General features: G+C 46.8%; 1 protein-coding gene across 7 annotated transcripts in view; it reads left to right on the top strand.

Annotated features, from left to right (window-relative positions):
- Katnal1 (katanin catalytic subunit A1 like 1) overlaps positions 1-12,608 on the top strand; it is a 61,924-nt gene extending 49,316 nt beyond the window's left edge. For all 7 annotated transcript variants that reach the window (XM_029533759.1, XM_029533758.1, XM_029533757.1 and 4 more), the window contains 2 exons: positions 5,427-5,553; positions 7,828-12,608. In XM_029533759.1, coding sequence (XP_029389619.1) covers positions 5,427-5,553; positions 7,828-8,026 — 326 coding nt within the window. In that variant the 3' untranslated portion in view covers positions 8,027-12,608. The remainder of the gene's footprint in view (positions 1-5,426; positions 5,554-7,827) is intronic.
- The last annotated feature ends 9,768 nt before the right edge of the window (positions 12,609-22,376 follow it).

The raw sequence follows: 22,376 nt of genomic DNA, 5'->3' as shown, positions 1-22,376 counted from the left end.
ACCATGTGGTTGCTGGGAATTGAACTCAAGACCTCTGGAAGAACAGTCAGTGCTCTTAACCACTGAGCCATCTCTCCAGCCCCCTCCCCCCCCATTTCTCTGTTTCTTAATACACCATGTGATTTATATCATGGGCTTTATATTGTAGAGCGTTTGGGTATTGCTTTGCTATAAAGGGCGTCCCTGCTGGCACTCAGAGGCAAAACCAAGAAAAACGCATCTTAAAGTTCTTGGGGCTGGAAAGATGGCTAGTGGTTTAAGAGCACTGGCTGCCTTTTGAGAGAGCGCTGGAGTGGGTCCCAGCACTAACATGGTAGCTCACAACCATCTGTAACTTGAGTCCCAGGGGATCCAAAGCCATCTTCTAGCCTCTGCAGGCATTGCACACACCGGGTCATAGCCAGACAAGCAGGCGAACACCCAGACATGGAAACACTTGGCCTCCCGACTTCTCCTAAGATTATAGCTGTTTACCGTAGGAGGGCGGGTCTGGTGTCAGTTGTCCCTCCATGGGTAGAAAGGGAAGCCTTGCCTATGAATTTTGAAAGTGTACATTTGTAACATATTACTTGATCTCTCCTGTGACTTGACCTCTAGTCTAGCTAACGTAATTAATTGGTAGAACTTCATCTCACAGGCCCTCCCGTATGTCACCTACCCTGACTGTCACTTTTATTCTGCTACTTTCGATAATCTTATGACTTAAACACATTGCTTTTTCTTACAGTAGGGCTTGCTTACTGGTTGAGCTTACGAGACGATCTTACCTAAAGCAGTGGCTAAAGTGACTCCACTTAGAGACTCGGCCGTCATGGCTGTCAGACTGTCTCTGTGCCAGTGACCTGAGTGTGTTTGTCCCAAAGGCCCCCCAGGCTCATTTCCATCTCCAGAACCGGTGCCTGCCGGGGAAGAGTTCCGGGTTGTGCCCCCTTTTCCCCCAAGCATTGGAAGATGCCTGCCTGTTTTCCTCCCACTGTGACTACTCGCGCCATATTGTCTCTCTCAACTGTGTGTGTGTGTGAACTCAGGACCGAATTGTTTATTAGCTTTCTCTGTTTATTCAATAATTGGCAAGTCAAATGCTCTTGTCCCCACTTCTAGGAAAGAGACAGGACATCTTCAGAACTCAGCAGTCCCCAGAGTGTCCTTCCAAGCACACTCCCTTCCAGGCCTGCTGCTAACCGCTGTTGTCCCTTTTATAAAAATGATTTACTGTTTTTCCTCGTAATTGTATCACTTAATAATATATTTCCAAACAGTTTTATTTCTTTTGCAATTTTACATAAATTCAGTCACAGAACGGTGTCTGTTGGTCTACTGCATTTGCTCAGATGCGTCTGCACGCAGATGTAGTTCTATTTGGGAACCGTGTGCCATTGCACGGAGATGTAGTTCCATTCTGGAGCCGTGTAACATTGCATGGAGATGTAGATAGTTCCATTCTGGAGCCATGTGCCACTGCATGCAGATGTAGTTCCATTCTGGAGCTATGTGCTCTTCTGTGTTCATTTTTAGTTGCTATTGCGAGCACCATAGCCTGGTTGCATTAAACAACAGAAACCTACTTGCTCACATTTCTCTAAGTCACAAAGTCCAAGACAAAGGTGCCATGGAGCCCAGGTGTGGGGTAGGAGCTCTAACTCACATGTAAGTGTTAGAGATTAAAAAAACAAAAAACAAAAAACAAAAACCCTGTTATTTAGCAATAGGATACTGGAGAAGAGGAAGCTCGGCTTAAAGCCATCGTCTCCATCACAGAGCTGGTTCTGCATGCAGGGAAGGAATAGGACATAGGAGAGAGGAACCCAGGGGGAACATGGGCACTCCTGGGCACAGGCAGAGGTCCCACAGGGCTGCCTCTCCTCATTCCTTTGGTGGTCACTGTGACTGGTAGGGAACTTTACCTTGAAGGGGAATGAGAGACCAGGCACATCTCTGTCAGATTAACTCTGAACTAGGACACGATAGTTCTCTAATACTTAACCTATCTGTGCGCAGGGTGAGTGGAATCTGCCCCGAGGATAAGCCAGCCAGGACGACAGACATAGGAGGAAGGGACAGATGCTGCCTTCTCATCCTGTCATGGGACATCGGTAGACCCAGGGGAAGACCGTGTGTCCTCCTAAAGTGGCTGCCCAGGCTCTAGGAAAGGAGCTGAAGCCACTGTTGATAGTCATGCTGTGGCCCAGGTATCGTCCAGCAAGGCTGCAGGGAGTCACCAACAGAGTAGACTAGCTGTGCGTCCTGCAGAGTGGACGCGGTTATGTCACCTGAGCAAGTGAGGAGAAAGGGAGTATAACGCTTTCCTCAGGATCGAGGCTGTGCAGACAGCTTTCACTCTGAGATCCTTCTCTTTGCCTGGTAGACGCCATCTTTCTCTGGTATCCACAGGTGACCACCCTCCTGAGTACAGCTGTGCCCTAAACTCTCTGTGAGAATACTGGTTACATTGGGTTAGGGTACAGTCTCATGATCTCAGCGTGTCTTTTAAGAAAATCTGTCATGGGCTGATGAGATGGCTCTGGTTAAGAGCACTGACTGCTCTTCCAGAGATCATGAGTTCAAATCCCAGGAACCACATGGTGGCTCACAACCACCCATATTGAGAAACAAATGAGAAACCTTTGGGCTGGGGGTGAGCAGGGCTGGAGCAAAAGGGAGAAGGGAAGGGAAAAGAAAGGAAGGAAGGAAGGAAGGAAGGAAGGAAGGAAGGAAGGAAGGAAGAAAACCTGTCACCAAGTGCAGTCAAACTCCAAAAGGCTGGGGGTTAGGACTTCAGCATAAGAATATTTGGGGACATGGTTCTTGTGATAATAGGAGTCCCCAATTCAAGTGTGTTCTGTACAATAAGTTCTTCGCTTGTGCTTCCATGGGGTGTGTGTGGTGTGTGCAGAGCCACATGCATGTGTGCGTGAGTGCTGTGCACGTGCCTCTGGAGGCCAGAGGTCAGTGCCGAGGATCTTCCTCTGTCCCCCTCGCTTGGAGCTTGTTGACTGGCCAGATTAGCCAGGCAGCGAGCCTTCAGGACCTGTGTCTGCCTCCCAGCTCAGGGACCACGGTTCGTGCTGCCCGCCAGCCCAGACTTCGATGTGGGTGCTAGGCATCCAGACCCGGATCCTCATCTTTCATGATAAATGGTTTATCTGCTGAGCTGTCTCTGTGGCCCCAGTGCTCCTCTATAAAAACCTGTATCTTGAGAGTTCTCCCTGAGATCATTAACTGTTTTCCTAGTTATTTCCTGAAATAATATAATTTCACATCTATTTTACTTGTAATGCATTGGCGCTGATTTTTGTGTGTAGTGTGGGGGAAACCGGATCTCATTTTCCCCGGGGATAGGTTTGCTTTTCTTCATTGCCCAACCCACCTGTCATCACTGGGAGCCTAGCGCCCACCTCTCTCCCATTTCTGTCCCACTGTTCATCTCCTGAGAGTCCCCGCGGCAGGCAGGATGCTGTCGCTCTGCAGACCGTCGGATAAATGGTCAGCAGCAACCCTTCCTACCTTGCTGCTCTCCCAGAGCATCCTGGGTTGAACCACTCTGTGTGCAGACCTCTCTATACGCAGACCTCTTTAGATTTATTGTGGAAATGCATTGATGTTAGGGATTGGGGGGAGGAGGCCTCTTTTTTTTTTTTTTTTTTTTTTTTTTTTTTTTCTTTTTTTTTTTTTTTTTTTTGGTTTTTCGAGACAGGGTTTCTCTGTGTAGCCCTGGCTGTCCTGGAACTCACTTTGTAGACCAAGCTGGCCTCGAACTCAGAAATCCACCTGCCTCTGCCTCCCGAGTGCTGGGATTAAAGGCGTGCACCACCACGCCCGGCTGGGGGAAGAATTCTAAGTGTCATGAAAGATAGAACAAATAAAGATAAACAGGTAAGGGCAGACTCTGATTAGGCAATGCTGAGGTGCGGTGTTAATGTAGGCTGTGATGGGGTAGACACCAGGAAGCCGGCGGACAGGGGCACTGCACTTTGAATTGTGTTTCAGATACTTACCGAGGCCCTGATGATAATAGTGAAAGTGTGCATATATGTCTTTGTTCTTGGGAAATGCATGCTCATGAGAGTGTGAGTATAATGTTACCTGCAGCCAGCTCTCAATTCACACGTGTGTGTGTGAGTGTGTGTGTGTGTGTATGTGTGTGTGTATGAGTGTGTATGCGTGAGTGTGTGTGTATGTGTGTGTGAGTGTGTGCGCGTGTGTATGTGTGAGTGTGTGTGTGTGAGTGTGTATGTGTGTGTGAGTGTGTGTGTGTATATGTGTGTGTATGTGTGTGTATGTGTGTGTATGTGTGTGAGTGTGTGTATGTGTGTGAGTGTGTGTGAGTGTGTGAGTGTGAGTGTGTGTGTGAGTGTGTGTGAGTGTGAGTGAGTGTGAGTGTGTGTGTGTGAGAGTGAGTGTGTGAGTGAGTGTGTGTGTATGTGTGTGTGTGTGTGTGTAGGGGGGTTGGGAGGTAGGGAGCTGGAGTGGTACTGTTAGCTCCTAGTGAGTGGTGAATAGATGTAAAGGATTTTTTTCCTGTACATTTAAAATTTTTTAAAATAATAGTTGAGGAACTTTAACTTTCTTTTGTATCTTAGGAGAGACCCAGGTAAACCTGTCATGGCCTGTCATGGTGTTTTGTTCAAGCAGGTCTTCCTCAAACTACAGCAGCGAGATGCCAAGTGGCTCAGCACGGAGCCGTGTCCACACCATGGGAGGAAGCCATGCTGGCACCAAGTGCCCCTGGGCTAGCACTCTAAGGAGAAGCTTCACCCGGGAGATGCTTGTACTCACTGTGTCTTAGGAGCTTTTCTGAACCTTGGACAAGAGCTCCTTAAATCTGTCATCCTAACATTGAACAGGGTTATTCTGAGGAGTTACTCCATTCTGTCTCTTTCGATAAACTAGACCAGATAGTTTTTCTATTTTAAAAGTAATTCTATGTGTATAGGTATTTTGCCAGCCTGTATTAGAACCACATGCATTGCAGTGCCTACAGAGGCCAGGAGAAGGCGGCAGAGCTCCTGGAACTGGACTCACAGACCACGTGTGAGCTACACTTGGGTGCTCAGAATTGAGCTCAGGTCCTCTGCAAGAGCAGCCAGTGCTCTTGACTGCTGAGCTGTCCCTGCATCCCCCAGGTGTTTTTACTTAGAAGCAGTTCCAATGCTTGAAGACAGTGTTACTCAGTGTTGGACCGTGTAGAGAGCTCAGAGCTGTGGTTCTTACAGCAGGCATCTGGCGTCTATAAGGAGAATTGCGTCCCATCAGGTTTCAGTGGCTACATACAGCAGGTAGAGAGACTGCATTGTGTGGCAAGTAGAAGTGCCGGAGGCCTGGCCATCATGGTCTCTTCTTGCCACTGTTCTCCTTTCCCGGATGTTAAGATGGGATCCCAGCAAAAGGAGTAGAACGTTTACACGAGGCATTCCATCTTCCAACAGCAAAAGGAAGAGCGGAGCTCCTGAAGATCAGCCTCCGGGAGGTGGAGCTGGACCCCGACGTCCACCTGGAGGACATTGCCGACAAGACCGATGGCTACTCGGGAGCCGACATCACTAACATCTGCAGGTGTGTGTGTCTTGGTGACCTGTGGCCAGTTTTAGGTGTGCAGGACGGACGGCCTTGAAGTCAGTGCTGTCAGTCCCCAGACCTGAGGTCAGCACCCTGTTTCCTGGAAGTTTGCGCTTATTTTTTCCTTTTCAAATAGCTTTACTTTCTTTTAAACAAATTATTTATTTATTTTTTAATTATAATAATATAATCACTACACCATTTCCTTCCCTTTGCTTCCACCAACCTGACTGCTTGAACGTGAACAACAACAGCCATGCTAACACCCAGGCAGCCAATTTCTGGAGGCCTCAGCCTTAGACAGAGAACAGCGGGCAGCCAAGGAGTGCTGAGCACAAATGGTCAGCCCTAAAACCACACACAGCATAGTATCTATCATAGTACAGATTCCCTCAATACACACAGACACGTACATAAAAACACACACAGCATAGTATCTATCATAGTACAGATTCCCTCAATACACACAGACACGTACATAATAGGATGACTACTTTCTCTTGCTCGATTCTTGGTACTGGGTCCTCCCTCTGTTGTGAAGACTGTCTGTAAGTTCATGCTCCTCCTGCCTGTGTCTCAGAAGTGCTAGGGTTACAGACACTCTCTTAGGGTATTGGCACCAGACCCCGGAGGCTTGCCAGTGTGGGGCAAGTGCTCCACCAGTGAGCTCTCTCTGGTTCCTCACCTAGACTTTTGGTTGTTCTAAGAAACACTGTGTCTTACTTGGCAACACTAGCTGAGTGACACCTAGCTAATCAGCTGTAGGGTGGAGCCCAGCTGAACTACGGAAGCAATAGTGTGTAGCTTTAGCGGGTAAATTTGGACCACATGAGGATGAGCAAAGTTGATCAGTTTCATCGATGGAAGAGACACAGTTTTCAGTTCCCTTCCACTTTAAGGACTTCATGGCTTTAGATACATCACTGGAAAAAGAGAACTTTTAGTTCTTATGTGGAGAAGTCTGCATACTTGGGCTCTGCACTTTCCCTTAAAGCGTCTGTCTCTCTCGTGTTTCCCGCTAGTGTTTTTTGTGGATGCACTTGCATCTAGAGGCCTCAGGCTCACTTTAGTTTCCATAGCCTCTGAGGTAAAACCCTGGCAGGTCATGTGAGAACTCAGCCATTTCTTTTAAAGCTTTGTGTTTGTTTACAGTTGATCAGGAGAAGCATCCCACAGGCACCCGAGGCAGCCTGCATAGGGAGATGCTCACATCCCCGCCTTTACACCACTTGCCGAGGCTGTACACTGACTTATTGACTATAGACTTGACTCATTTTAACATTGGCCAGATGTTCATTCCATGTGTGCAATTCTGTATTCCAAAATTGATTTCCTCCTCCTAAACTTCCAGGCTGTTTTTGAGGCACAGAGAAGAAAACCAGGTACTAGCTGAGCTTGCCCCAGGCCTCCGTGATAAAGCACACTTCTCAACGCCTATCCTGTGTGTGTGTGTGTGTGTGTGTGTGTGTGTGTGTGTGCAGGTGTAGACTGTGGACAGATGCCTGTGCACATGTGTGTACTTGGAGACCAGAGATCAATCTTGGATGTTGTTTCTCAGGCGCTGGCCACCTGAGTTTGTTTATATGGTTGGTGACTAAGGGTGGGTTGCTTTGCTTTGCTTTTTTGCAGGGTCTCACTATTTCTAGCTGGCTATGTAAACCAAGCTAGAGCCAAAATCATACAGGTCCGCCTGCTTCTACCTTCTGGATACTGGACTAAATGTGTGTACCACCATCCCTGACCTCACTCTGGTTTTGGAGACAAGGTCTCTCAATGGCCTTATACTTGCCAAGTAGGCTAGGCTAGCTGGCCAACAGGCCCCCAAGGGATTTCTGTTTTCATGTCCCTAGAGCTAGGATGACAAGCATATGCCAATATTCCCAGAATTTTGGGGTGTTTTAGGAATTGAACCCCTCCCTGACCCTCATGCTTAGAGAGCCAGCACTATTCCAACTGAGCCATCTCTCCAGCTTTCGCATCCATTTTGAACCTCTTCTGAAACTTCTGGATATGACTGGAGACTTCTAAGTGGTATCATGAAAGCACATATAAAATAGTCCTCAGAATGTTTGGGTAACTTGGTGATAGAATGTCTGTGGTAACTTTGTGATAGAATGTCTGTGGTAACTTTGTGGTAGAATGTCTGTGGTAACTTTGTGATAGAATGTCTGTGGTAACTTTGTGATAGAATGTCTGTGGTAACTCTGTAGTAATGGAAGTGGTGAGAACAGGTACAGGAATGGCTGCTGACTGCTCTGCCTGTGATTTCAGGGACGCTTCTTTGATGGCGATGAGGCGGCGCATCAATGGCTTGAGTCCGGAAGAGATCCGGGCCCTGTCCAAGGAGGAGCTGCAGATGCCTGTCACCAGAGGGGACTTGGAGTTGGCACTTAAGAAAATCGCCAAGTCTGTCTCAGCGGCAGACCTGGAGAAATATGAAAAGTGGATGGTTGAGTTTGGGTCTGCGTGATTGGTCAGCTGTTCCATCTCTGGGAATTTTCTTTATGAAATGTGAAGAAATTCCTGAAATTAAAAAAAAAAATCTGGAATTTTTAATCAGAGAAATCTTCACTTAAAGGCCAAAACAAAACAGAAATGCCTAAAGGTACAGAGAAATGTAGTTGAGAAACAAGAGATGCTCACACAGTCTGCTGGCTTCAGTATCAAACTTCATACTTGTGGTACAGAATAAGTGAGCCTGTGGCCTGGGCTGAAGGGGCAGCTCTGTGCGGGGAGGGCCTTGTTTACAAAGCATTGGCAGAGTTTTCTTGCCCACACATGCACTGACTGTTAGTTTGGAATTGTCACTTTGAGTGGAATGATCACGAGTTCTTCAGGAATGATCTTTAAATCTGTAGAATCTAATACTTCCTCTTAGAGTTGAAGATGTAGTTAGTATACTCGCCCTCCTAGTGTACCAGTTCCTCTGTTAGCTGCTGCCTTACATCCATGGGGAAGAGTCTGACCGATGGCTCCGCTGACATCTGCCAAGTATTTCCCCTGGCCTGCAGCCTCTGTGCCCATGCCTCTCGTGCTTCCTTTGGAACGATGGGAAGAGCCCTTCTTTGTTAGCAGCAGCCTTCAGCCTTTGAAGTCTTCACTCTTCACTCAGTAAGCTCAAGTCAATATGGCTATTGTTTTTTCTCACCTCCAACACTGTGTGCTTTTGACTGTGTGGAATTTGAAGCCTTTAGGTCGGTAATCTGAGTTCTAAAGAAGACTAAGTCTCCTATGGTAATGCAAAAGAGCCTTTCCCCCTCTTGTTCATGTGAGCATTCTGCCAGCAGGTACATCTGTGTACCACACGCATGCAGTGCCTGAGGAGGCCAGAGGAGGGCGCTGGATCCCCTGGATTCGGGAATTACAGGGTGTGTGAGACACCGTGTGGATGCTGGGAACCAAACCTAGGTCCTCTATGAGGGCAGCCAGTGCTCTTAATGGCTGAGCCATCCCTCCAACCCCACAAACAGAACCTGTGAACTTATGCGTGCAGTGGGACTAAAGCAGACATCTGCCGTGTTCATTAGATGAGGAGTTAGCCAGGAAGGAGGTTCTCAGACAGGGGGCCACATGAGTGTGGTCACATGCACTGTGTGGTCACACATACTGTGCCCTGATGTTCGTTCTCTGTAATTTATTACAACTGCCCCTTCTGGATCATCAGGCAACCTATGCTTTCAAAAGCTTGTCTACTGATATCCTGATTCTCGAGCCTGTTTTAAGCTATATAGTATATACACCTTAGAGGCACTTTTAAAAACTCCTAGTATGTTGCTTAAGATATTTGACCCCCCCCCCCTTTTTTTTTATTAAAACCTATAAATGCATCATGCTCTTTTCAGGAGACATAAACCCGACTCTTTAAACTCCCGGACTCATCTGATCACTGTAACCTGCCCCCTTTCTTCTGAGAGGGAGTGAAGGGCTCCAGCAGGCTGACCATTGCACTCACAGGCCGGAGCGTGGCAGACAGGGCACTGACAGGTTTTGCCCTTTACCCCTCCCCCACTGAGCTGTTAGCTCGCTCCTGAAGCTCCCTGCCAAGGTCTGTTCCCTTATATGGCTGGCCACTGACTCATTCCTGAGACCGAACACCAAGGTCCAGCTATCAGAATTCATTATTTTGACTAACCCAACTAACATACCAACCAGATCTTACCAGCACATTCTAGCTCATTCTAAGACAGAACCCCCTCCTTTCGTCTTACAATTAGCACCCGAAAAGCTAGCTTACTGTTGTTTCTGTGTAATTCAGATTCAGCCACCATGTCTCTCTGCCTTGCTTAATAAAGGATCTCTTTGCATTTGGCTTGTGCTTGGACATAGGTGTTTGGATGTGGTCTGTGCCTAACCCGGGCTCCAGAGGGGAACATCCCACAGTACACAGGTCCCTTCACACAGATTATAAAATTTCAAATCAAAAAGCATTTATAATGGGACTAATTTTAAAAAATTAGACTGAGAGACTTTTCCTTCCACGAACAAACTTGCTTTTATTTATTTACTTTGAGGAAGAATCTTATTCTGTTGCCAATGCTGGTCTCCAACTCCTGGGCCCAGCTGTTTCAGCCTCCCAGTAGCTGGGACTCATTATCGATAAATGCTTAAAATAAACAACTAATGTGGAAGGCTGAATCAGGAGGATCCGTAGGAAACAGAAACAGCCCAAATGTCCTCCAACTGCTGAAAGGATGATGAAAATATCACACACACACACACACACACACACACACACACACACACACACACATACACACACAGTCTGAAGTCAGCTTGTGTAGAATAGCAAGGCCCTATCTCAAAAATCAAACCGAAAGAAACAACCCCACTCATTCCTCTTGTTGTATTTCAAAGAGAAAGAAACAAGGAAGGAAGGAAGGAAGGAAGGAAGGAAGGAAGGAAGGAAGGAAGGAAGGAAGACCCGACCTTCTCCATAACCTGCTGTGGGAGACCTTTCCTGGCTTTGGCATTGCTTACCTTTGCATAAACTTATTTTTTTCTGAAGTCCTTATGCACCCGCAGTGCAGACCTGCGTCTACGCCAGGGTAGGTGGTGGTCTGTAGTTAGTAAGTCACATGTAGACGGCACAGATCTGCAAGAGGCCGGCCACTCAGATGTGTCTCTCCTGTAAGACATGCTGTCCGCACATTGTCACTGCCATGGCGGCAGGGGGCATGTTACCCTGCACACAGTAGGGATTGTTTTCTTCGCTGCTCTGGATTGTAAAGCAGATGTGGTACCTCAGTAGAAGAAGCTGGTCCTACTTCCTTGGGAAACAGGAGCTCCGGGGCAGCAGCGCAGGGACTGGTGTGTGCACAGTTGTTTGATAGTCCCGTCGTGGGCACACTGTGCTGGTCACCCTCTCTGTGTAGATGGTGGCTGGAGGTTGTGTGGCTTGCCAAGCAGTGCTGGCTGGACATTTTCTCCAGTAACTGTCACTCCTGGCTTCTGCTACTACAGCAGGAGTTTAGCTTATAACTGGAGAGACAGCGAACTGTGTGATCGGAGAAGAGAATATATAGAAAGGTTTTCCCCTCTGCTTTTCCTTTGAAACCTTTGATTGGTTTTAAAACGAGAAGTTTTAAGCAATTAAACAGTTTGTTTAAACAGACAATTAAAAATAAAGCCATTAAAGATCTATTTCAATGTGCCCACATTATCATTTTTGTGCCATAATTACACATGTAATTATGAAAACCATACACGTAGGTAACGTGGTTACTGTGAAAGCTTCCATAGTTTCCTTTTTAAAGAAAGTAAGATAATATTGGTGAGATGTCCCAGACAAATGGCTCTTTAAGGGGAAGCTGTGACCTCCTAAGTTACTCAGCTTAGCAACAGGTGACATCAGGTCGGCAGAATGACCCCTGGCAACACATGGTCATCAGAAATGCCAGACACTGGGAGCACCCTGCTGGGGCCTTCACAGGAGAGCCTGGGTCACAGTTCAGTCACACAGCTGTCTAACTTTCAGGGAGTTCACTGAGTGGGATGGAGTAGGCAGACCAGCACCCAAAAGCAGTCAAGCAGGCACACGGAACCCTAAAAACGAGCAGTCGCCCAGGAGTATGTGTGAGCCCAGTTTACAGTATTAATTGTCGCTGATTATCCCTGTGTGTGTTGTGACTCTGTGGGGGGTTATTGGTCTCCTTAGCTCTTGGGTATCTGAGTTCATGAGACTTCCTTCCTTGGATACACTACAGGATCCCACAGGAGTCTACCCAGGTAACCTCCTTGGTGCCCCACTGGGGAGGCAGGCAAAGAAACGGTCATTTGTGTAGTGGGTGTGGCTCTGACCTCAGTGTGGTCTTCTTTGGTCTCTTTCCCCCCCACACACACACACCAGGCCCCCAATAGTCGTACACTTCCCCTGTTCTCTTATTAAACATAGATTACATCTAGGGTATGCCTCATGCTTTGGGATAAAATGTTAGGTGGGACTCGACCTTTTCTAAGAAAAGATCTAACTGTGGCGAATGAGGGAAGAATCTAGACTATTCCAACTTTCTAGTTTGTTTTGTTGCTTAATGTTTGAATGTACAAATGTTTTAGATTTGTGACACATATAATATTTATGTGAATCTAAGAGTCCATCACAATAGAAGAAAATAGGACCAAGTTGAAGGATGTGTTGTGGGCAAACTAACCCTCACCGGGACCGCACTGATATTAAAGTTGAAGGATGGGGGTGGGGGAGGGGAGACTAACCCTCATGGGGACCACTCATCCACACTTATCATTTCTGCAGTTTATTTACCTCATAATTACTACATGTTTACTTATTTATGCTTTTAATTTAGGCTTTCCTTATTTATTTAATTTTTGGGTCACTTGCTTTTGATATTGTTTCTTAATGTGGAAACTGAGTATTTAAAATATTAGATCTGTATGGTGATATGTTTTTACACATTTACTTAGTAGTAATTTGAATTTTTACAAGTTTTTTTTTCCCCTCTGAAAACTGTAGTTTTGATGATAATTCTCATTTCAGGTGCCTTGTTAATAAAAACTTATTAAGAGGATGCTGTGAGATCTTTTCTGCTCTGCTTTTCTCGAACCTTAAGAAAACTAAAAACAGAATTAAAACCTGGATATTGACTTTAAACTAGTAGTAACGCTAATGGTATGGGATTGGTATGTTGCCACTGTAAATGGGGGTTGGTGAAGGGAGGGAGAAGAAAGCTCTTTCCCTGTTCTTTCCTGGCGCTCCCCCTCTGTTCTCCCCTTTCCTAGCTCCTCTCCCTGCACTGTAATCTCCCTGCTCTCCTGCTCTCTGCCCCACCCCACCACCACACACCTGACCCCCGAGATCTCCCACAAGCCACCCTTGCCCTCTGGAGCGCCCCCCCCCCCCCAGGCTTAGTTTTAGGCCTTCTTTCCCTCATCTCTACAGATCTGCTCTTCCAGCTCTGCCCACACTGCCGCTTTTACTTCCTGTTAATGTTACAATTCTAAACCAGAATTTTAAAATTGGTATTATTAGTAGTCTTAGTAGTATTTCGAGACAGGGTCTTACCTTGTAGCCCCTGGCTTGCCTGGAAATGACTATGTAAATCAGGCTGAAGTCACAGAGAGCAGGTGTGATCGTCTGTGAAGTGTGGAAGCTGTTCTTCATGCTGTGGCCAGCCTTTATTTGAATGTATTTCACCCTGAGGAGCAGGTTCATGCATAGCACACAGTCTATTGGTTTCTCAGGGTTCTGTAAATACCAAAACAACACAGTGGTATTAAACATATGGCACCTAGCAGATTCCTCTGTCCACCCCCTGAGAACCTCAGTTTTCACATGCACCGCCCTCCTGCAGTAGCCACTCTGTGGACGCTGTGTCCAGTAGGACCCCTGCACAACAGAATGGTGGTGGATGTGCCTCTAAGATTTTGCTTCTACTGTTTGCCATCCAGTATCCGAAGCTAACCTAAATAAAAAGATGTTTCTAAGTTGTATCTGCTCAATGTGTTTCACTCTTTCATGCTTGAGCCTTGCTGTGTTGGTATAAGTTGCGATGTTATAATACATTCCCAGAGAGTTGACTGTCGGTGGCTTCTTATGGGGCTCGATTCTGACCTATAGTGATGTGCGCTTCTTGCTTCCAGAGGAACAGCAGACCCCTCACTAGCTGCCATAAACCTTTTCAGACTCTTCTCATGAAATCACATCTTGTCAACTTGGTGTTTTGTTTTCTGTGCAATTTACTAATAGCTTTAAGGTTGATGTGGTAAAATGTGTGGTTCTCCAATGAACTATTTTAATAAATATTTATGTAGCACTGTTACGTAGTGGACAGTCCAAATGGTGAATTTTCCATACCACGAGTTGTATTTTACGACACTTCCAAAAACCGTTTCTTGAATTATCAGACTTTATTTTTTAGAGAACTTTAAGGAAAACATTAACAGAAATGGTTCTTACAGTTCCCATACTCCCTTGTCAGTACCGCAGCCTCTCCTGTGTTAGCATATTGCCTCCAGCACAATACAAGTGCTCCTGTCTGAAAGTCCATTGCTTGCAGCGGGCCTCAGTCTGGGTAGTGTCGTAGATTTTGACAAGAGCATAATGTGTGTACCTGCCAGAACTGTTTCATGGACAATCATTTCCCTGCCCTGAAAATCCTGAGAGGCACCTGGGGCTGTTCACTTTCCTGTCACCTCCCAGGTCCTTTCCCCTACCTCCGGGGGCCCTGCCCCCACCCACCTCCCTGGCCCTCCCACCACCTCCCTGGCCCTCCCACCACCACCCGGGCCCTCCCACCAAACCCTTCTGTCCCTGTAGCTTTGCCTTTTCCAGGTCTCCATTCTAGTTGGAGCCTTTCAGACTGCGGGGAATCCTCCAAGAGGCAGTTACACCTCTCACTTTTCTCTACCTGTGGTTCCATCAAACACTATTCTACTGTATGGGTACCCACCACACTTTGTTTATTCACTACCTGCTGAAAGGTGTCTTGGCTGCCACTGAGCTTTGGCAATTACAGCCACTATGAATACAGGGCTGTAAACTCTGCATGTTTCCAATGTTCCTGCACGGTTTCTGGGTATGCATTAAGTTCTTCAACTCCTTCAGAGTAAATAACTCCAGCTATGGTCCCTGGAGCGTGGTAGGATTGTTTTTACATTCATAAGAAGCTACAATGCCATCTTCCTACCTGGCCATGGCATGCTGCAGTTGCACTAGCTGAGACTATGTGTTCCCCTTGCCCCAGACCCTTGCCAGCGTTTGGTGGGGGTAGTTGTGCGGGTCTCGCCATTTTGGTAAGTGTGTGATTGCTGCTTTAATTTGCTTGTCCCTAATGACAGCTGATGCGGGCATCGGTTCATATGCTCATTAATTTTTAAACTTCTTTATGTGTACGAGCATTTTCCCAGCATTTATGTATGTGTGTTGCATGCATACAGTGCCTGAGGAGGCCCGAAGAGGGCATCCGATCCCCTGGAAACCAAGTTACAAATGGTTGTGAGCCATCACGTGGGTGCTGGGAACTGAAAACTGGGACCTCTGGAAGAACAGCGAGGGCTCTTAGCGGCTAAGCCATCTAATTTCTAATAAGATGTGACTGGAGCCCAGCTGTATCACACCCTTCCTCTGGGTTCCTAAGTGAGAAGTTTAATTTCTCCTTTTCTTTGTGGAGCAGAATTATGGACACCAACCACTTTGTTGGCATTTGTTTTTCAAATATTCCTACCAATCTGCATGACTTTAATGGCCTTTCTTCTTTTTTTCCAGTCTGCAGTTACCTGGTGAAACCATTGCTAGGCTGTGAGAATTGTGGGGGGTGGGGGACTGAGTTGGAGCTATTTGGGGACAGGGAGGGTTGAGGTTCGGTGTGTGAAGTGTATGCGGTCATTTCTCCGGTTTCTCTGTGATTCTGCCTGATGGTTAGTATTAATCGTCATTCTGACAGGATCTACAGTCACCTAGGAGACAAGCTTCAGTGAGGAAGTATCTAGATTAATGTTAGTGTCTGAGAAGTCGTCTTCATTATGTCAATTGATGTAGGGAGATACATCCTAACTGTGGACTGGACCAATCCCTGTGCAGAGATGCGGGACTGTGTTAAAATGAGTGGGGCACTAGCTCGCATGCATCTGCCGGAGTACTAGCACGCATGCGTCCCTCTGTGCTTCCTGACTGTGGATGCCACATGACCAGCCACGTGACCAGATGCTTGATGCCCTCGCTACTGTGACTGCCCTACCAGGATGGACTGACTTATAAATTGTAGGCCGGAATAAACTGTTCTCCCTTATATGGCTCTTGGCAGAGTCTTCTTATCAAAGCCACAAAAGAGAAACTCAGGCATGTAAATCCCAGAAGTGCTCTGGGTAGACCAAGAGTGAAGCTGGGATTTGCACATAGCTGCATTGTCACCCAACTGGGCCATTATTATTTGTGGCTTGGAAGGTGTCTGAAAACAGTTCTGTGGCCCAACTTTTCTCACTTCCTGTGACCGCAAGTGCGGTTTTACCCTCCCGAAGTGTAGACAAGAAAAGACATGGGTAAGTGGCACCAAACTAGAAGAGGCCAGGAAGGGCCAAGTTGTCCCCCTCTGTCCTCTGTCTGTCCTTTCTCCTTTGTTGAGGGCCCAGGACCAGTGCAGCTTGAAGTTGTGAGGTGGACTGGGGCAGAGCAGAGTTCATTGCCCCCCACCCCCGAAACTGAGACTGCTGTGAGCATTGCGGGGTCCTTCTGCCCCCATCTATATCCTCTACTTCCCTCCTAACAAACAGAGGAACGGGGTTTCCCTGTCCCACTTGGCTGGTTCTCCTTCTGCCCTGCAAACAGGTGGGAAAGGAAGCAATTTTTGTACCCTTTATGGTCTCTTTCCTAACTTTACCCTCTCCCAGCTTGCCATTACCCAGAGCTGAAATCAGGAGCCATCGATGGTCCAAACAGCTCTCTTTGAGGTGAAGAGTTGACTGACCATTTTCAATAATCTTCTTCTCTAGGAACCAAACACGTGTGTGTTTCTCACTGCGAAGCGAAAGCAAGTCAGGATGTCAGAGAGCAAAAGGTTTATTATATGCACAGCCTGACTATTCCTGATTCTATATGCTGGCGACCAGAAGTGCTTAAGAGCCTGGCCACTTTGGGACTTGGGACTATTTGTGTATATCTTGAGTCTAGGACCAAAGTCTAAAGCAAGAGTCTATGTTTTGTATGTCTGTTATAAATGTTATAGATGAAAGTAATCTTACACAGTATATTTACTAGACCTTTGTTTTGACTGTGCTCTGTCAGTAGGCTGGGTGTGGTGGTCTCCGCCTGCCGTATCTTGTCCAGCGTTTTGATTCTGGAGCATTTTGGATTGGGGATGCGGAGCCGATTAATTCAAGTTGGCAATAGTCAAGATATACAAGACACTGGCCTGCAAGAACTGAAGATAACATTTGCGGTGCCAAGTATATTTGAGATACATTTATTGTCACTGGATTCCTGCTTGGCCTTCTACAGGAGAGGGGGCAGGCTGGAGAGTGACCTGTCTTATGCAGGATCAAGATCTAGCCCAGCTCCAGTTAGACCCCAGATTACTCCGTGCAAAGCTAAGCATACACAAAAGTTACTGGCCAGATTTACTCTGCCTTCTGAGGTTTTTAAACCACTCTACCTTCCCTCCCGGGTAGGGCACGTTTACCAGGACATTTTTAGAGAGTGTCATAGCCACATCCTATTGCTTTTCACGTTCGAGATGGGGGTGGGGAGTCAGGCACTCCAGTGTCATGAAATGTAAACCGGGCTGCCGCTGCCACCGCAGCAGAGGGCATGTACATGGGTCTTGTTTTTCAGCACAAGGCTTTATGGGATAAACTAAGCATCCTGAGAGCTTCAGAGAAATGCATTGCATTTAGAGCCTCCCGTAAGTGGTCCAGCTCTCCAAGAATTGCACACTCGAGATCTCGGGCCCCATTCTCCTGGCTGTGTGTATGTCTGTCCTCAATTACTAGACACCATTGAGGCTCTACCCCACAGCTCAGTTTCATGCCGACTACTCCAGATGTCTTTCAGTTAGCACTTCTTCAGTAATTTCTTAAACAAATCACCAACCACAGCATGACTTCCCTTCCATAACATAAATCTCGGACGGCAGTGCTTGCGCTTATTATGCAGTTAGGGGCGGCTGAACTATCGTGACCCATCCGAGGTTGGTTAGCTACCGCGGGCTATTTTTCAAGCATTTTGAAATCTATTTTGTAACACCCCTCAGACACACTTTGCAAACACATTCCCTCGAGTGTTTAAACCCTCGCGCATCTTAAGGGAAATATAACCCATATGTTTCCCATTCATTTTGCACTTAACTCATCAAAGTTGTTTTTTTAAGAGCGGTTTGTTTTCTATGCAGTTGTAAGAACCCTTCTCATGAAGTCTGTTAGCCTTTAAAAGCCTTGCGCCTAATCTTAACTTTTTCTCCCTGGATAGATGTGGATAAAGTATTTTAGCTTGGTTTTAGCTAACGGAGCTTGAAGTCTAAGCTAGCTCCGGATTGAGGATAATAAATTAGTCTGATTTCACTGTGAGAACTGGCTCCCCTCTCTGATTTTCCAAGCAGATACCGGCAAAGGACTTGCAAAATGTGCCTTTGAAGGAGAGCGGTCGGTCGCTGCCTCTCAGACTCAGTGGAGGCAGCCCATTCACACATGTACACTAAACTAGTTACCCATCATGCCTGCTGGAGTTATAGTCTTCATCATACATTCAGGTATACCCGAAAAGACGCTCATTTTAATTCAGCAGGCAGGGGCTGGAGACACAGCACAGTTGGTATAGCGCTTGCCTGCCAGGCGTGAAGCTCTGATTGAATTCTGTAGTACTACAAGAAAACAGGCCTACCCAGGGCTCTGAAGGTAGAGGAGGCAGGAGGATCACCCTGAGCTACAAACAAGTTTGAGGCCAGGGTGCCTGAGACCCTGCCTTCTAAAGAAATGAGAAGCAATTTCTGATAGGTTAAGTTAGTTTTCCCCGTGTAGGTTGTGTATCCCTTTATCCAAAGGTGATTCAGACTTTGGAGTTGTTTGTATTTGGGGGGGGGGGTGTTTGCACAGATTTTACTGATTGAGCACACCCAATCAAAAAACTCTTGAAATCCAAAGTGGTCCAGGATCTAGAAAGAGCATCATGTCTATTCTCCAGAGTTTTAGATTGGTGATTTTCAGATTGTAATTCTCAACTTTCCCCAAAACTTTTTCCAGGCTATTACTCTCAACCAAATTAATAATTTATTGTGAAGTCCCCATAATTGTTCTCATCTGTATTTCAGAAATATTCTCCACTGGAGATTTAGTTCAGCAGGTCCCTGCGTTGCCTAGCAGTGGGGTTTTGAGACCAGCTTTCTGTTTAGCTCTGATTAAACCAGTTAATGGTATGGAGTCCTCCTAGAGTAAGTAAGGTCATTGCAGCGGAGGGCAAAGGCAGGCAGAAGATGCCTGCTGCCGACAGCTAATTGGACACTGTCCTAAGCCATGGGGGCTTGGGAAAGAGCTGCAGCATCCATCGTAGCAACAGAAAGGGGCTTGCTCGAGCAGCTAGACACAGCTCAGAAAGGAGCCTGAGAACAACGGAGAGCAGAGCAGCGCCATTTCCATACAGTTCCTGGGAGGGAAGCGTGCAGTGCGCATTTGCCGACCACAGGATGTACCCCAGAACCCCGACCTTTAATAACTATTTTTTTTTCTAGGATTTATTTAGCAGATCCATTTTTGGGTGCCTTTCAGAGTAACTCAGCTTCACAGAGATTCACCGGTTTGTGCCACACAGGGCTCTCTTAGTGTTTTAGTGAGACTAGACTGAGAGGTTAAGATCAGACCTTAGGGGCTGGTGAGATGGCTCAACGGATAAGAGCACGGGCTGCTCTTCTGAAGGTCCTGAGTTCAAATCCCAGCAACCACATGGTGGCTCACAACCACCCATAATGAGACCTGATGCCCTCTTCTGGCGCATCTGAACACAGCTACAGTGTACTTATATATAGTAATAAATAAATCTTTAAAAAATAAATAAATAAAGAATCATCCCTTAGACTTAGTTGAAACTAAAACAAGAATAACTTTACTCTCTTTGTACTTTTCTGATGTGATAATTTTACAGAAGGAACTGTACTGGTTGGTTTTGTGTGTCAACTCGACACAAGCTGGAGTTATCACAGAGAAAGGAGCTTCAGTTGAGGAAATGCCTCCATTAGATCCAGCTGTGGGGCATTTTCTCAATTAGTGATCAAGGAGGAAGAGCCCCTTGTGGGTGGTGCCATCTCTGGGCTGGTAGTCCTGGGTTCTATAAGAGAGCAGTTTGAGCAAGCCAGGGGAAGCAAGCCAGTAAGGAACATCCCTCCATGGCCTCTGCATCAGCTCCTGCTTCCTGACCTGCTTGAGTTCCAGTCCTGATATCCTTTGGTGATTAACAGCAATGTGGAAGTGTAAGCTGAATAAACCCTTTCCTCCCCGATTTGCTTCTTGGTCATGATGTTTGTGTGCAGGAATAGAAACCCTGACCAAGACAGGAACCCACGGTTTTTAAGGAGTATGGAGAGCAGTAGTAGTAGAAGTATTTGTAGAAATGACTTTCTCCTTTCTTCCAGCCATGGCTGTCGGTCCCCTTCCCTTGACTATGGGGCTGGATATTGCCAGCCCTCTTCCCTAACCTAGAACATTCTGCCCCAGCTTTGACATTGCTTCCAACCAGGGGAAAAAAACCGTGAGCTGCAGCCAGGTTTGTGTGGGTGTGTCCTCCCAATGTCAGCGCTCAGGGGCTGGGCAGAGGATCATGGGTTCAAGGCCTGCTCCAGTTATGTAAGGAGTGCCAATAAAAAAGACAGCACTGCGTATCGAGACCTTGTTAGAAAGCAGAGAGCCAGGGATGTAGCCCAGTGCTGGCTAAAGCTTCTGCATGCAAGGCCCTGGCTTGATTGAGGGCACCACCCACCCAGCACACACAAACGTCTACCCACACCCCACCCCACACCCCTGCTGATCTATTGATGGCTTATAGGACTTTTGTAACCGCCAGCATTTATATAGAATTCTAAAAACACAATGTAGAATGTTTTAACACTCAGACTCGTGAACACTGAAAACCTTACCGGCACAAAATCTTTACAAGAATGGTGAATAATCTGTGTTAAAGAGCCACGGGGTTAAATGTGTTTCATCTGGGGGGGGGGGGGATAGCAATTTGGGGACACTGATTTTGTGTATTCCAGCGCTTAATCTCAGTGGTTGCTACTGCTCTCAGAGTTGCTTTCCAACAGTGTAGAGGTCCAGACAGAATCTGCTGGCTGCAATTCTAAGCCCCGAGAGCATCATTTCCAAGCATTTCTTTGGGTCAGGAACACCAGGAATCCTCTCTGCCAGTCAGCCGTTGTCGCCTGTAGTTATACAAGTGGGCTTTAGAACGTGCCCTGTATCCTCCTGTGTGGCCCCAGGCCCCTACCCATTGGCCATCTTCTCCACACCTTCTCCACACCTTCTCCCCTCCCCCTCCCCTGCCTCCCGCATCTTTGCCCAGCTCTGGAAAGCTGTTTTCTTCCTCGCTTGTGGGTGTGATCAACTTTTTAATGAGCTTCATGGCGAACCATGCCCACTAATTATGCAGGAATTTTTTTTGTTTAACTTTCAAGTTTTCCTTGATGTCCCTCTGCCCCCCTCACATTAATTGGAAGGTTGAAGTTTTGTATTAACAACGCAAAATCCACCAAAGCCCCTATAGAGGGTTTTTTTTTCCTTTCTTCTTTTCAACAAATAGGAAAATTGCTTCAAACGTAAGTTGCCATATTAAGAGTCTTAATAAGAGAGTCTACGTTTTTGGCAACAAAACCCTGTAACAGTGGGAAGATTTCTCAACACCCGTCTCCATCTGACAGATTCCTTTTTTAAACGATCATTGTTCCCTCATTTTAAAAGAGAATCAAATTACACACAATTGAGATAAGCATTTCATTGTGTGTGAATACATTCTGTGGTTGCTATGCTCTGCGTATCTTCATATATATACGTGCTATGCTATGCATAGCAAACATTTAATAAAAACCAGCACCCGCCCCTTCTGTGCCCGAGGCACTGCAATGCTCTCCATTGAACTCCTTCTGTAAAACTGCTAGGCCTGAAGCAGGAAACTGGGTCCTTCTCCAGCTGGCCTCTGCACGCACCCCCAACCCAACCCAACCCCCCACCCCCAGGCCCCATAGTGTGTCAGTGCTGGACCCTTCGTGGCCTTTTCTGGAAGTGGACTGGGGCATAGCAGAAGCCCCTGCTCCTGTCTGCATGTGATTGTTAGGAACACATTTATCCTTTAAGCTCCACCTATTCTCAAGGTGACAGGCATCCTGAGCATCTCTTTCCTCCCTGTTCACTCTATGCTGGAGGTTTCTACTTCTTCAGCTCAGTCACTGTGTTCTTGGTTTCAGTTGGTCTGCGTATTACAGTCCTTGGATGACCCAGACAAGCTTTTCGTTGCTGTTTTTTTGTGTGTGTGTACGGGTGCTTACCTGCGTGTATGTCTGTGCAGCATACGCATGCCTGGTGCCCACAGATGGTGGGAGAGGATGGAAATTCCCTGGAACTGCACTCGCAGATGGTTGTGAGCTGCCGTGTGGGTTTCTGAGAGTCAAGCCCGGGTCCTCTGTAAGAGCAGCCAGTGCTCCTAACTGCTGAGTCATCTGTCTCTGCAGCCCAGACCCGAGATAAGTTTGATTTCTGACCGATGGTCCCTTTCTTCAGTATCATTTAGTCCTGACATCTGGATAGGGCAAGAATATGTCATTGTGAAGACTGTTTTTTCAGGAACCTGTCAGCAACCAGTAATCCCTTATGTTAATGTCTGTGTTCCCCCCACTCCC

This window comes from Mus pahari, chromosome 23, assembly GCF_900095145.1.
Source record: "Mus pahari chromosome 23, PAHARI_EIJ_v1.1, whole genome shotgun sequence".
NCBI lineage: Eukaryota > Metazoa > Chordata > Mammalia > Rodentia > Muridae > Mus > Mus pahari.
Note: the sequence above shows the minus strand (reverse complement) of the source record. Positions and strands in the feature narration are given on the sequence as shown.